The sequence below is a fragment of the Nanorana parkeri genome, unplaced genomic scaffold, assembly GCF_000935625.1.
Source record: "Nanorana parkeri isolate BGI_ZX_2015 unplaced genomic scaffold, ASM93562v1 scaffold361, whole genome shotgun sequence".
Taxonomy (NCBI): Eukaryota; Metazoa; Chordata; class Amphibia; order Anura; family Dicroglossidae; genus Nanorana; species Nanorana parkeri.
This window is the reverse complement of record NW_017306629.1, coordinates 1,091,584-1,107,548: the sequence shown is the minus strand read 5'-3', so window position 1 is coordinate 1,107,548 and position 15,965 is coordinate 1,091,584. Positions and strand designations below refer to the sequence as shown.

Genomic DNA, 15,965 nt, shown 5'->3' with positions numbered 1-15,965 from the left:
AACATACATTATGACAGGGGACAGTGATGGATATACATGATGGATATTATGTGGGCTTGGAATACATAATATCCATCAGTGTCCCCTGTCCTGCCACAGTGCACATCTCCCTATCTGCCTGCCTACTTTTCTCTGATTCCAGTCAGACTGAACTATCTGAACTGGAGAGTACAGTAGATACAGCGGCGGATTGATATGCTGTACTCTCCAGTGCAGGCCGGAACTTTAACTTAATTGTCGGGAGCCGCGGCTCCTGATATTAATGCGACGGCCGAAAGTGAGGAAATAGTTCTCTCTCCCCGGGCCATATCACTTTATCGGAGAGCCCGGGGGAGGCCGGGAGAGAGGGGACAGTTTGACATTATGAGGTTCCCACAGGCTGAACCACAAATTCCCCCTCTAGTTCTCTCTAATGCAGATGGGCCTGTCTATGCAGACATGACACCGCGACCCACTGCAGAGGGTGTCGCGACCCACTTTTGGGTCACGACCCACGAGTTGAGAACCGATGGACTAAGGCAATGAGAAGTGATCTGGGTACTATTCAGGATTATTTCTTATTGATTGAGCATTTAGAGCTCACGCTGGCAGCTTTAAACTACTGCGTGGACAGGTTGCTAGAGGTCTTGCTAGCTGCCCTGGGCACCCTTATTAAGGATGCTACTGGGAAATGGGGGGTTAAGAAGTGGCCAAGTGTTCAGCCCTGAAAAGGCTCATCCCATTTTGGAGACCAAGAAGAGTTCCTTTTATAACTCCTTGACCTCTACCTCTAAAGCCAAGCCCAAGTCTAGTCCCTAGTCCATGCCCAAACCTTGGGATTCTAAGTCACTCAAGCTCTCAGATAAAACTTCTTCAACATCAGGGGGAACCCCCACTATTAGCCTTTGAAGACGTTTGGACAGCCAGCGTCTTCATGCTTGGGTGCAGTAGGTAGTTTCTGGGAACTACAAGTTAATTTATGTGCTCAGCCTCTCCTCAGGTTATGTCTTCTAACCTACCTGTGTCACTGCACAGACTAGGATATCTCCATGCAGGTCTCATGGATCTTCTGGAGTAAGGGGTGTTCACCTCAGTGCCTCAAGGCCCTAAATGCATACCTGCATGACCCCATTTTTCCATCACACCAGTGACTTCTTTGCTATGCTGTGGGTTATCAGCATTTGCAGTTCATAGACTTGCTGTTTTGCCTAACTTCTGCACCTAGGGTGCTAGCCTCTGTGCTGTTTTCGCTGTGATCCCAGGGCGTCCCCATTGTTGGACATTTGGACAAACTCCTGTTGAGGGAACAGTCCACAAAGTTTCTGGCCAGCAGTGTAGCAGGAAAGATCCAGATCTTGCAAAGGTTGAAGGCAGCCTCCTTTGAGACCATTGCAATTGCCCAGTTCCACTCCAACAATCTATGAATTTCTGTGTCCCTCTATGAACTTCATGAAATGGATTTTACGATGTAAAAATACAACATTTTTCTTTTCCTTTGTAGATTTCCTTTAAAGAAGAATTCCAGGATTTTTTAAAATTAATCCTTGCAGTGGGGCTACCCCCGGCACTGCAAGGGTTAACTGCTCGTTTGTGTCTAGGTTTAAAAAAAAAACGGAGTTATACTCACCGTAAGATTCTTCTTAGATCGGTTCTTCCATCGTCTCTCCCCCTCTTCTGCAGCAGTCTGAGGTCCCGTAAATCATCAGCGTCTAAACACAGTGTATAGATGTGAGGACGGCGAGGAAAATTGCAATGCTGCAGGGAGGAGGAGACAGGCTGGAGGGAGCGCCCTGACAGCTGACTGGCTCGGAGCTTGAAGTGAGTATATCTTATTTATTTTAGCACCTAGACATGAACAAGCACTGAGCCCTTACAGTGCAGGGGTAGCCCCACTGCAAGGGTTAATAAAAAAACTTCTTTCTTTTTTCCATCAATATGGTTCCTTTTTTTCGTCCATATGGAGACATTTAACATCAAAAAGAAGTAATATATATATACATCTTTGACACCAGTTTTTTCTGTCATCTGAGAACATTAGGCGTTCTACATAGTGTGCCTCCACACCATTTGTTCCATAATATATTTGTTTAAGATTCACTAGCTGAATGCAGCCATATATATGTATGTGTGTTTTTTGATTTCTTTTGATATATGTTTTTTGATATTTTTGATACGTGCGATACCCAGGACATGTTATGCTCTGTATAACCTATTTTTAGTATTTCTATAATAAATCTATATTTTTATAAATACTTTTTGCACTGTTTGTAGGAATGGTGGGATCCCCTTTTCTGGGGAAAACTATGATTTTTGTAATAAAAAAACTTCTTTAATTTTCAGCAAACACGAACTTAGTAAAAAAAAAACTGTGATGACAGTCAAAGAGCAATAACTCTTAGTAACCAATCACTACTTTTCTTTAAACAATCAGCTGCCAGTACACTGAACTATAACTGGTTGCTTTGTGTTGCACTATGCGCATCAATTGCTGTTTGCACTCTTTTGTTAATTATGCATGATAAAACAAAGCCAAATTATTATTTGGTCATTGAGAAAATATAGTATTTACTTACAGATAGTCGGGTGGTTTGCAAGATGCTTGCAGAGATCCACTTCATGCCTATGGATGCTCAAAATATCTTACAGAGCTTGCAAAATACCCTTCAAAGTTTGTTGAAATATTAATGATTTGACCAGTGAGCTGCACATTTCTTGGACTCAGGCTGGGTTCACACCTGGGCATTTTCAGCGCTGATCGAAGCTGAAAAACGCTCAAGCAGTGAAATCCTATTAATTTCTAAGGGCATGGTTCCCACCTGGGCGTATTTCAGCGCGTTTTGAAATAGTACCGGAGCTTCTTTGGGGCGGAGGTAAAAACGCGCAGCCCGAAACGCGCTTCAAAATGCACATATTACGAACACCCAGGTGTGAACCCAGCCTTAAGCAGTAGAAGGGAAAATTGTTGCACATATACAAAGTAAATATAATATGTTTCTGTATGCAGGTGATCAATACAGGTCAAGCAGGTACCTCCAGCCGGAGCTTACTGCTTCCCAGCTTGCTTTTAAGGATCTGTTATGGGACTCGGAAAGAGGAGGTGTAAGTTTTGTTCTTTTAAAGTACGACTAAAGGCTTTTGTATGATAGTCTACACATATCTGCCTCTGGGGACACGTAGCTTGGTGTGCCTTATGTTAGTTCATAGAGAATGGTGGGTAACATTAGGGTTACATAACTGGATTATATTGTTTCTTGTCTGCCTTTTTTATTTGCCTGGAGTTCAAGTTTAAAGTGAACCTGCACTCTATTTGAAATGTTTAAAAGTCAAAGTTCTGCTTAAAGGGATTGTAATAATCGCAGGTTGGTAATGTTATTACTGCTGTATACATTGCATTTAAACTTTTACCATTATCATCTGTGTTGAATCCAGTTTTTGCTCTTTTGGAGAGTTAAGCCTTGTTCACACCAAATGCAGAGTAGATCCGGTCAGGTTTCTGCACACGCACGCTAGTCTTTTAGACGCGTTTTTGGCTAAAAAAAATATATTTTTTAAATTTTTTTTAGTTTAACATGGGCTTTTAGTGCGTTCCAGGCATTTGCATGTGTTTTTGATGCGTTTGCAGATCCAGGGCAGGTAAAATAGGGCCTGCGGCAGTTTTTTTACCTGCTCTGCACGCTGCGATGTGAACTGGAGCTAAAAATACCATTGGAATACATTGGACGCAGTTTTGATCCGGTCTGCACCCAACTCTGCTCTGGACCTGCTCCGCGCTTGGTGTGAACTAGCCCTTAGAGGTGTCGCTAGATTCTTCAGTACCTGACACTTCTGGGTTTGTCAGATGCCTATGTAGCTCCCTCCACCCCCTGGCTTCTATGTCACTGGTGTGTCAGTGACCGGGGGAACTGAAGTGGGGATTTAAAAGTGTTGGATTGTAAATATTCTAGTAATGCCTATGGCTTTTCACATAGGGACCGATCCTACAATTTATTGAACTATACTTCAAATTAGACATAGTGAATATTATCCATTTCTTTTCACAATACATATAGTATAGACTAAATGTTTTTAAATTAATTTGTAAACTAAATTAGTTTATAAAAAAGAACAATGATTTCCATGCCTGCTCTGTTTAGTAAACAACAGCTTCCCGTATGGCAGATTCCTGAGAGAAAGATGAAGGTTGCTATTGTTGAGCTCTTCTGAAAATGCCAACTGCTTAGCCATCATATTGACTGCTCTACTTGAATGCTTTGCATCACTGATTGACGTGGGAGCACTATTTAGTGCAGCTGTACTGTGAGCCCAGGAGCCCCAGCGTGATAATGCAACCCCAGGGGCTGTGTTCATGACAGCCTGGGCACGTAAGAAGAGGGTTAAATGTCACCGACTGCCATTCGGCTTGGACTGCCATTCAGTTTTTTAACTGTTCTTGGCTATTGACTTTTAAAAAATAGCAGAGCTGGAGGTTAGGATTAAGGGTAAAAACTATAAAACTATTGACTGCTTTTTACCAAGGTGAGGAAAAAAAAAAAGTATTTACAATCTTCTATTTACTAAGACACTTTGGATCTGAAAGTCAGTTGCCCTAAGGAAACCAGAGTGTGTTAATTTACATTTCTAGCAGAGCTTGGAAGGAAAAAGGAAACATTTATCAAATAAATCAAAGTAAAGTAAATTGTCATTTTTGATGATGTAAGATAGGAGATAGGAAATCTGAGCTGCAAAAAACATCTTGCTGATGTTTATGCTGTGTTTTATATTATATCACATTGCAAAATGTAAGGTTATGCACATGGTAGGGGGGGTTATTTTATGGAAGTCAGACATAGAAAAATACCTGTGGGTCCTCATAGACCACAGATTTGGCAATAGTAAGCAATGTCAAGCAGCAAGATACTGGCGTGTATTAAAAGAGGAATTGTAGCAAGGGATCAGAAAGTAATACTTCCACTTTATAAATCATTGGTTTGGCCTTATCTTGAGTATGCTGTACAGTTCTAGTCACCGACTCTTGGGATGGACGTCTTGGAACTGGAGAGTTCAGAGGAGGGCTACCAATTGCCGTCTGACGACGGCAACCCGCAGATAGGAGTCAGCCGTCCGTCCGTTTTTTTCTTAACGGGCGGATGGCAAGAGGTTAATTAAAGGGATTGAAGGCCTGAGTTATGAAGACCGCATTCAAAATCTAAAAACGTATTCACCTTAGAAAAGAAGCGATTAAGAGGGGACCTTATTGTCTTCAGAGTCATCAATGGGGAACACAAAATAAGAACAAACTGTTTAATCCCAAAACTGTATTGAGAGCCCGGGGACACAACAAGAGGTTAGAAAAGAGAGGGTTCAATCTTAGAATTCGCAAGTGGTATTTCACTGTGAGATTGGTAAAAGTTTGGAATTCCCTACCACAGGCGGTGATATCTGCGGATAACATGAATAAATTCAAGAAACTCCTGGATGAGTTTCTTCTTTCACAGAATCTACAGGAATATGGGAAGTGTTAGAGCCAGATAAATACACACACACACACTCACATACATAAGTTGAACTGGATGGACCTTGGTCTTTATGCAACCTTACATAATATGTTACTATAATAAAGAAGTTTTGTTATTGTTCTATTATGCTCCTGCTTCGACCCAAATTCCTTTAAAATGTGTCAGATTTGTGTTATGCTAGACTATTTTTCAGGTGACTCGCCAAGTAAACTCCAAGCAAAGTGACCAGGCAAGAAAAATGTAGGCAGAGACTAAGAGGGTTATTCACAAAGCAGCCGGCTATTCACTTCAGGCTTGTACGGCTGATTTCAGCCGTACACCGACTGAAATCAGCCGTACATCGGCTTGCTTCGGCTGGGTTCGGGTCAGCCGAACATGCTCAGCATGTGTGGCCGACCCGAAGTGCAGAAGGAGTTCGACTCAGCCGATCCAACATCTGGATCGGCTGAGCCGAACCTCCGGCAAGCTACTCGCTGCTGTTCGGCCTATTCTCATAAGGGCCGAACAGCAGTGAGTGAATAGCCGAATGCCGCCGAGCGGCATTCGGCTCGGCTGTTCTGCTCGGTACCTCCGCGGTAGAGGTACCGAGCAGAATAGAAAACCAGTTAAAAAAGTAGAAAAACTAAATAGAAAAAGATTGAAAACTGTTTTCTATTGGCCAGGCCCAGCTGTCATTACAATGAGAGCTTAGCGGAGTCGGCGGTGATATCAAAGCCGGCTCTGCTAAGTTCTCATTGTAATGACAGATCAGGGACGCTGATCTGTCATTACGATGAGAGCTTAGCAGAGCTGGCTTTGATATCACCGCTGACTCTGCTAAGCTCTCATGACAGTTCAGCGTCCCCAGGTTACTAGGTAACCAGGGGACACTGAACTGTCATTACATACTGAGAACTCGGCGGAGCCGCCCTGATATCACGGCGGCTCGGCCGAGTTCTCATTGTGATGACAGATCAGCGTCCCCTGGTTACCTGGTAACCAGGGGACGCTGATCTGTCATTGCAAGTGGCCGGAGCCATTCGTGAGATGACGGCTGGCTCCGCCCAGCTGTCAGTAGCAGCCTTTAAGCCGGCGGTTCGGTCAGCTTCGGATTTCACCTCGACTCAGTCAAGCCGAAGCATATGCCTTTGGCTCGACCAACTTCGGGAGCTGTACGGGCTATAGTGTATAGCCTGTGCAGAAGCCCTTCGGTTCTGCTGAACCGAAGGCCTCCCGTAACAGAAGCTAGCCGAAGGATCAGCCGAAGCTACGGCTGGATCCTTCGGCAGCTTTGTGAATAACCCTCTAAGTATGTGTGCCTGTATACACACGGAAATGTGAATCTTTACATCTTACGTAGTTTATAAGTAGATTCAGCCAGGTTTAAATGCTGAGCTCATAATTGGGAATGATCAGTATATTGCTATTTTTGAGATATCTTTTATCATAGGTACTTTTGCATTTTAAACAAGTAGATATAAAATATTGTATATTATTATTTTATATTTTCAGCCCGTAAGTGTAGTTTTTACATTCTTTTTCACGTTTTTCTATATATTTATTTGTAACAAAGATTAGTAGCTCCAGTTGCATTCTACACACAAAAGTGAATAAGAGCCTGTGTAGATGGGCTTTGTACGCTGCTTCTCTCCCCGTAACTGTTCAATTGGAATTTAAAAGCAGCAGCTTGAAGCAGGTTGATATAGCTTAGAAGGAGGTCAGCTCGAGGTTAAATATACCTGTGAATGGACTGTGAATGATTTCAGAAGCATTTCATACTGATTTCAAATACAAGAAGAATGCACCTGAAAGCACTGCATTTCCCATCAACCCAAGCCCAAAGCCTATTGACTCAAGCCCTAAGTCACAACAGTGACTCACCCCCTTCTAAAGGACTCCTGAACCAGGTTTCAATGAGAGACAGCTATTGCTCAGAAATATCTTAGAGCCCAAACCCCAAGCAAATGTTCTTATATTTTTTTTTTAAAGGAGGGGTGAGGCATGGCAAATTTTAAAAATGCACTTAAAATGTAACCACTTTAGGATTCTGGATGTATCTCCTACATCCACCCCTGACGTAGTTAAAACAAGCTCACGGAGCTTGCTTTAACCACCAGCGCATCAAGGCTTCAATTTAAATGTGAGCTGGATGACTGTAGAGCCACCCAATCACTTTAACATGGCTGGTGGGGTGCCTCAAACTTCTCTTTGTTTCTCAATCTCCTCTGCACAGTGTGAACCTGGTATCATTCAGCTCTGAGCTTTCCAGGGTTCAGAGCTGTCGAAATCCCTGTGCTTGAACAGCTGAATCAGAGGACAGGGCAGATATCCCAGCGACAATTAAAAGAGAACAATAGGGTAACCTTTTTATCCCATAGTTCGCTTTAGGGTCATAGGAGGACATTTACTAATGTCCTCCGTGACTCAAAGCTCAGTATATAGCGAGCTATATACTGAGAGCGCCGCCGCCGGGATGGATCCCGACAATACTGTCGAGATGGATCCCGACAATAATGTTGAGATCCACCCAGCTGACTGATTGACAGCGGGCTCTGCCCGCCCCTCCCCATCCGTTCCTCCAGCCAGCACTGTGCAATCAGAGAGAGGAGGGGGGAATCCCTGTGGGGTGCGGTGACTGAGAGTCACCGCACTCTGCAGGGAGATGATCAGGAAGTGAGAGAGCGATGGTATGTGTTCACTCACTTCCCGATCAATAGAGCCGATGTGTGATGACGGCTCTAACTATGAGGATTAGTGCAAATCAGTTTTCAGTTGCTAATTTTGCACTGCAGTGTTTAAAATGATGCAAACAAGGTTGTAATGGCCAAAAAGATTATTATCTTAATAAAACCCTTTTCCTACATAATATATGTGTAGTGCAGTCTTTCTAGGGAGCACTTCTTCTTGTCTATTAATATAGCATACTTCAGGTAGAAGCGCATAATTCTTAGTAATTATCTTAGAATAATCTCACTGTTTAACATATGGAGTAACTGGGTGATGAAATTGAATGTAATGTTACCGTTTTTGCTTATGACAACAGAATGTAGAAAAATTTTAAATTGGCAGGATAGTGACCTATAAGGGTATGGTCACTATCCGGTATGGGAAAAATGGCAAATTAAATTTATAGGCTAAAATGTAAGAATATGCACTTGTATAGCCTTGCCATCTACAGACTATTTTGAATATGGATGGGCAAAACAGAGATGGCGAAAGACTTGGGAGTACTGGTTGACAACAAGCACCACTTAAAGCCAGATGGAAGTAGCAAATCAGACATAGGCATGGGATTGAAGTATACCTAAACCCAAGAACAAAAAATGTATTATATTGCATATTTCCAGTCCTTAGATGTGGTGGCTACATTTAATTTATTTTTTTCAGGCTTGGTACGTACCTATTGATCCTGCTAGAAATGTCCTTGTAGCTTCTTGAGCACTTAAAGGAGAACTATGAGGTGAATGATTTTCACTCAACCTCATAGTTTGAGCTGAAGTGTGACAATAAAACTGTCACACATCGGCTCAATAGATCGCAAAGTGAGTGAACACATACCGTCGCTCGCTCAATCTTCGATCATCTCCCTGCAGAGAGCCGTGACTGTTAGCCACGCCTCCCTGCAGAGATTCTCCCTGCTCCTATCCTCCAGCGCTGACTGGTGGAACGGATGGGGGAGGGGGCGGGTACAGTTGGCTCTGCCTCTAGATGGGCAGAGCCAGCTGTCACTCACAGAACTGGGTGGATTTAACTGATATCTCAAGCCTTCATTGTTCTCTTCTGTAGACTACAGAACACTTCCCCCATTTTATGGAGACAAGGCCAAGGGAGGTTCGTATAGTTCAAATAAGGAGAGCAACCTAGGGTGACAATATTGCTCCTCCATATTTACAGTATAGTGGGGGATCGTTGTCATCCTAGGACAGAAAGTGTGTTACTGGCAGGTAAAAATTTAAGATAGAAAACCAATGCAGCCACCACATCTATAGCCTGGTAAACTACAGTATATTACATTTTTGTTCTTTTAGATACATTCTTTTAAACTGCTCATTGACAAATCACCTGATAATAGGTGTTGCCCCTGTATAAATCACTTGCAAGGCCACATGGCCACATCTAGAACATGCGATCCAGTTTTGGGACAAATAAATGTATGTGTTCAAATAAATGGGCCGAAAAAAACTAAGATTTGTCTAATTAACTTCTTTATATTAAACAATAAAACAATGGGCAGTTAAACAATGGTATGCTTCACTACATGAGTAATGGCAAATCTAATATTAGGATCTAAAAAGACTGGATGAATTTCTTGCTTATCATATTCATATGCATCAGCTTCCTACTGTTTGCGGTACCCATACTTTTATCAGTCACACATATGTGGAAGATTTTGGTGGAGTCAGTAGAAGGGAGGGGGGTCGGCAATAGTTATCCTCACAGTAAAGACTCAGACGGTGAGATCTCTCTGCTACTTTTCCTGGATCTGCTCCCATCCAGCACTTTGAGGTGCTGTGTGGTTCCACTTTAGATGGTTCCACTCCCTTGCTTCATTCTCATTCATTCCACTCCTTTGCTTCATTCGTTATGTAACAATGGACTGCAACAATGCAAATACATGCTATGATAATATTTGTGCAGCTTTCCTCTAGCTGATCCTTAATACATTAGACAAGGATTGCCCTTGCTTATGCTCAGGGCTGTATAATCTTCTAACTGATTGAACATATTAAAGTAAGTGTATGTGTTTTATTTCTGCAGATCCAACCTATACCTACCAGGGTCTCGTTGGTTTTGACATTATGGAGTTGTAAGATGATACCACTGCCTGGAGCAAGTATTCAGATTCTAAGCAGACATGTGCGGTTCTGCTTGTTTGATGGCACTAAGGTAAACATATTGACGTGTGTTTCAGTGTTATACTGAGTAGAGGTGCAGTTGCATGCCTCCTGACATTTAGAGATCGGAAAGAGAGACGCATTCAGCACCAACAATGTTTAGTTAAAGACCCACCACTGACACATTCCTGGTCATACCTGCACTATTTCGAATAGATAAACAGACCATCAACGTCCATTGAGCAACACAGGAATTCTTAGAATTCGTAGACTGTCGTGTTATATTGCCGCCTACATGAGTAATGGACTTTAATGACAAAAAAAAGTCAGTAGTCGCCCAAAACCTTCATGTCTCAGTTTTTGCTAGTGTCCCCAGGAGAGTGGACTTGTTTTCTTTTCTTCAGCACTGCTGTTTGCGTGTTCTGATTGTTTGGAAGATTTCTACTATTAACAGCTGCTGGTAGATTCATGCCGAATGTATGAAATCCTAGATAGTTTCGGCAGTCAGCCAATGGCGCTGGTAGATTCATGCCAGATAATTCACATGGATGGTTTCTCCAGTTAGAAAAGAAGTGCAGGTTTTCCTATGATCCCTCTGCGAAGGTCCTGAATTTCTGGAAGTTTCTACGGTCACCTACAGCCTTGGTTCTCAACTGGTGGGTCGTGTTCAGGGGGTTGCCGCATGCCTTCCACTTTTCTAGGTGAGAGGCTCCTCAGCCCCCCCTCTTAGCTCAGCACTGTCAGTTATCACGCCAAGCAGCCATTTAAAATATGCTGCCCGGGGCCAAGTGTCAGCTTGGGGTGGACTGGGGCTATGGCCGCAAGGGAGGTCCAATCAATACATGCATTGCTTACAGCTCCCTCTCATGTCCTGTAGAGGTGCCTGGACAGGGCGCGCAAGGGAGTTGTACAGGCAATGCACATATGGATGGAGCTCCATCACAGCACAGCAGCCCACTCTGGACCCCAGGCTGAGGATCCACTCCAGTTCTTGTAAGGTAGGGAGACTTGGTGGATCTTAAAAAAAAGAAAAAAACAATACTTTTTTTGGGAGTGAGTATGTGTGCTTGAGAATGTCTGTGAGTTTGTGAGATTGTGTCTGTGGTTGTGTGCGTCTGTCAGTGTTTTTGAGGTCTGGTTCACACTAGCACAGTGCATCAATTGAACAGTCCCATACGATTATCACCCTGTACCACGCAATCGCATCTACTACGCAGTCTGTTGTAGGAGGTGCATTGCGCTGCCATTTATTTGAATGGGACCCCAAACGTACCTCCCGCCCACAGTTCAATCCCCCGCACCGGAATGCACGGTACCGCAATGCCATGCTTTCCATTGCAGTGTGACTTGGGCCGCGACTTAATGACTAAGGACAAATGTGGGTCTGGAAGTTACACAGGTTGAGAATCACTGATCTACAGGACACTCCTTGTAAAGTTTATCGTCGGACATGGAAGGTATATTTGACTTGGTGCAAATCTCTAGGCTTCCACCCCAGGTGTTTCTCCCTGGGACAAATCCACTCCTTTCTCTAGCTCTGTCTGGACCAGTGTTTGGGTCTCAGCACTTAGAGGCCCTTTTGCCAGGGCTATCTTGTTTCAGAGACTGTTGGTCTCTTACTACTTGATTTAGACCTTTAGTACAGGGAGTCTCCCATTTAGTTCCCCCTGCGATTCTATGGGATCTGAATCTGGTTCTCTCTGCACTTTAAAGATCATCGTGTGAACCCATCAGAGACATTCCTCCCTCCTATATTGAACCACAATGTGGCGTTTCTTGTAGCCATTCCCTTTATGAGGCAAGTGTCTGAATTGGTAGTCTTATCCTGCAAGGTACCTCTTCTTGTTTTACGTAGGGGCAAGGTGGAGTTGAGACCCAGTACTTTCTTGCCTAGGTATTTTGGGCTTTTCACCTTAACCAGAATATTCTTATTTGTATCCCCTGTCTGGCTCCAGTTCACCAAAAGGAGGTTTTCCCTCATTGTCTTGACGTGGTTCGGGCAGTGATAGTCTATCTCTCAACCTCTGCTTTTTCAGTAGGACTGATTCCTTTTGTATTCTGAATAGACCTGGTAAGGTTACGCCAGCTTTTCTGTTCATCGTCCCTAGGTGACTCAGGCAGATCATCATCCAAACTTATGGTCTTGAAGATCAGGTTCCCCCCTGTCCTATAAAGGTGCACTCTTCTAGATCTGTGAGTGCTTCCTGCTGATTTCTGCATCATGCAACCTTGTTTACAAGGCTACCACCTAGTCTTTTATTTTTATTTCTTATGTTTTACCAGGTGGATAGTCAGGCCTTATCTGATGCTAACTTTGGGCATTAGGGCATGCATGTTGCTTTTATTAGCTGTAGGCATTCCCCAGTTTTCTGCTGTCTTTTCTTGGGCGTTTTAGACTTTTTTTGCTATATTGCCCACCCCTCTGATGGACTGCTTTTGGATGTCACAACAGTCTAAGAATTCTGAGAATTCCTGTTTCCCTCAATGAATGATAAAACAAAAAGTTTTTTTTTACTCATCATAAAATCCTTTTCTTTGAGTCCGTTAAGGCACACAAGTCCCTCCCCTCAATGTTTCTTTTATGCTCCCCATGCTACTTTGCTAGAAAACTGAGACATGATGGTTGTGGGCGGGGTTATCCTGTGCTGGCTACTGACTTTTTTGTTGCCAGTGCCCATTTCTTCTGTAGGCAGCAGTATAATCCAAAAGTCTAAGAATTCCTGTGTCCCTCAATGGAGTACAAGAAAGGATTTTTGTACTCGCTGTAAAATCCTTGTTTGTCACCTATTTTCAAGTGCTTGATGAGCACTGTGGCTATTGGGTTGTTCCCAGCAAGCTACTGATATATCATGAAGATTGTACATTCGTTCCATGTTCTTGGGAATTCCTTCCAACCCATAAATATACAAATTAGAAAGAAACTACTTGTGTCTGTTAGAGATATTGCCTGTAATGCGTGTGTATGAATATAAAGTTAACTTGCTGTGGAATATGCCAGTATGATAGAAATGAATAACAGCAATAATCATTGCCAAATAAATCCATTCATTTTTCCTGTTATCAGGTCTTGGGTAACATTCATACAGTAAGAGCAACATGGCTACCAAAAAATTCTAAAACTTGGACCTTTTCTCCTAGGGTGAGTATACATAAATGCGGTTTTATGTAATATGTGTGTAAGTTTTTTTGTTTTTTTTTATTGTATTCAAAATGTGTGTCTCCTGTATTATTTGGCTTCACAATACTTTCTGTTCTCAGTCCACTGCCAAATGAAACAACATTTGTAATAAGTTTTTAATAGTCATGTGTAATTTGTCTCACTGTTGCTAAATGGTTTTCTATCGTAATCTGATAATATTATAATATTTAGTGATTGGACACTACCCAGTTCCAAGGCTACTAGGTGAAAGGATTTTTTTCTACAATAGAATTATACATATACATTGGGTAATTACTATATGTTATAGTAAGACATGCCTTGTTTTATATGTGGATTTAAATGTTCTTTGTTTCCATTTGTTATTTTGTGCACACAGGTAACAGGCATTCTTCCCAGCATGTTGGATGGTGACTGTTTTGTGAGGTCTGCCAGTCAGTCTCCAGAAATCGGGATTTTATTTGAAGTTGGAGTTACTTATATTCGCAGCGTACGTCTCTTCTTCACATGTGTTGTACCATTTGTGATTAAACTTCATTTTCCTTTACGTTTTTTACCCATTGCTTTGTTTCATAAATATAAACCATATCCAGGGTATACACTTTCCTCTCTTGAGTGTTGCTTTCTGTTCAAGTTAGTTACTGTACCAGATGATAATTGCATGCAATCTTTTTTGTTTCATTAGCTTTTAATACAAATGTTCTGTTTGACTACTGTTGTATTGGTTGCATAGTTGTAATCATACAGTCGATGTATTATTTATTTAGTGAAATTAAAAAGGGTATAAACATTTACAGATAAAGAGTGGGGCCTTACCTCCTTTTTACTGGTCAGAGACCAGCAACCATGCTGGCTCTTCAGTACCAGTTCCAGTAAATATGCTAAAATATGCTTTGCATATTTTACTTTCCATCAGAGATGTAGGGACTTATGGATAAACATTGGACAGCATAACTGGGTTGATGTTGGCATCCATTCACTTGCATGCTTTTTTTCAAAGCTGCAGTAGCAAAATGACAGCTGAAATGTGGCTTCTATGGGCAACACACACCTGTGCCAATTTATTACAATATAAAGGTAAATTTAAAGCCCATGTCCAGGCAAAGAAAACACTTACCCTTGCAGTGGTGCTTACCCGCACCCCGCTAGGGGTTAAGTGCTTGTTTTTTTCAAGTGGACACAAATAAAGCTGCTAATTCTGAGCCTCTTCTTCCCCTCTGTTCTGAATGTTGGAATGTAATTTGGGATCCTCATGACTAAGGCAGGTCAATGGACCTGCATAAGACATGATGAGGTTGGTGGTCCGAAGACCATCAGAGTGAAGGGGAAGAGGCTGCGGAGAACGATCTGGCAGCAAGGGTAAGTCTTTGTTTGCCCAAAGTTGGCTTTTAAATTGGAACTTCATACAAGGCGTTTAACTTTTTTTAGTATGCATATTGGGTGTGGCATGATTCTATTCTTTGCCACTTTTTACCATTGCCCGTGATGCTGGTGTGAAGATCTTCAGCATATTGTGACTGACAGGGCTCAGCTGTCACAGTGCTATTTTAGGCTTTCCATGACCCTGATGCCTAATACATTCCCCATAATAATATATGAATGATGCACTCATTAAAGGAGAACTATGAGGTGAGTGATTTCCACTCATTCTCATAGTTAGAGCCGACCTGTGACAAGGAAGCTGTAACAGGGCGGCTCTATCGATTAGGAAGGTAGCAGAAACATGCACCGATCCGTTCACTTCCCGATCGTCTCCCTGCAGAGAGCAGTGAGTGTCAGTCACGGCTGCCTGCAGGGATTCCCCTCTCCGATCCTCCAGTGCTGAGCGGAAGAACGAACGGGGGAGAGGGCAGGCACAGCTGGCTCTGCCTCTAGATAGGCAGAGCCATCTGTCACTCACGCAGCTGGGTGTATTCTCGACAGTATTGTTGGGATCTGTCCCGGCTGCAGCGCTCTCAGTATTGCCTGCCATATACTGAGCTTTGGGTCACGAGAGGAGGTTAGTGTATGCCCTCCCATGACCCTAAAGAGAACTACGGGGAAAAACACTTACTCCATAGTTCTCTTTTAAGGGGAGCCAGGGAATTCAAGTTACAGCTAAGTATCTGTCATAAACAAACCAGGGGTGGAGGAGATCTCACTTTCACATTCAAAGAAGGCAGCAAATACCTGAGAATATCTTTCTGCACTCCAAAACTAAAAAATGTTTTTGGGTATAGTGTTATGTATATGTTTATTAAATAGGAGGTATGCAAATGACTAATTAAACAAAACATTCATCAATATGGCATGAGGCAGAATCACATAATTGGGTAGTAAAGGTGAGCATGTCCTTAAAAGATCCCTGCAGCAAAAGTGCTAATGTGTGACCTCTGTAGCGCCCTTGCTTTCTGTCTGCCTATTACTCTTTGCTATATTACCATGGAATTTTCTTCTTTCATAGTCTACAGGTGAGAGGGGAGAGCTGAGCTGTGGCTGGACCTTTTTAAAACTCTTTGATGTCCATGGCATTCAAAAACC

General features: G+C 42.6%; 1 protein-coding gene across 1 annotated transcript in view; it reads left to right on the top strand.

The window, feature by feature from the left end:
- NPHP1 (nephrocystin 1) overlaps window positions 1-15,965 on the top strand; it is a 51,967-nt gene that overhangs the window by 16,002 nt on the left and 20,000 nt on the right. Inside the window, exons 10-14 of the mRNA XM_018558812.1 lie at window positions 2,984-3,078; window positions 10,212-10,340; window positions 13,353-13,427; window positions 13,825-13,935; window positions 15,889-15,965. The exon at window positions 15,889-15,965 is cut by the window's right edge and continues 15 nt beyond it. Of these exons, the coding sequence (XP_018414314.1) occupies window positions 2,984-3,078; window positions 10,212-10,340; window positions 13,353-13,427; window positions 13,825-13,935; window positions 15,889-15,965 (487 nt within the window). The remainder of the gene's footprint in view (window positions 1-2,983; window positions 3,079-10,211; window positions 10,341-13,352; window positions 13,428-13,824; window positions 13,936-15,888) is intronic.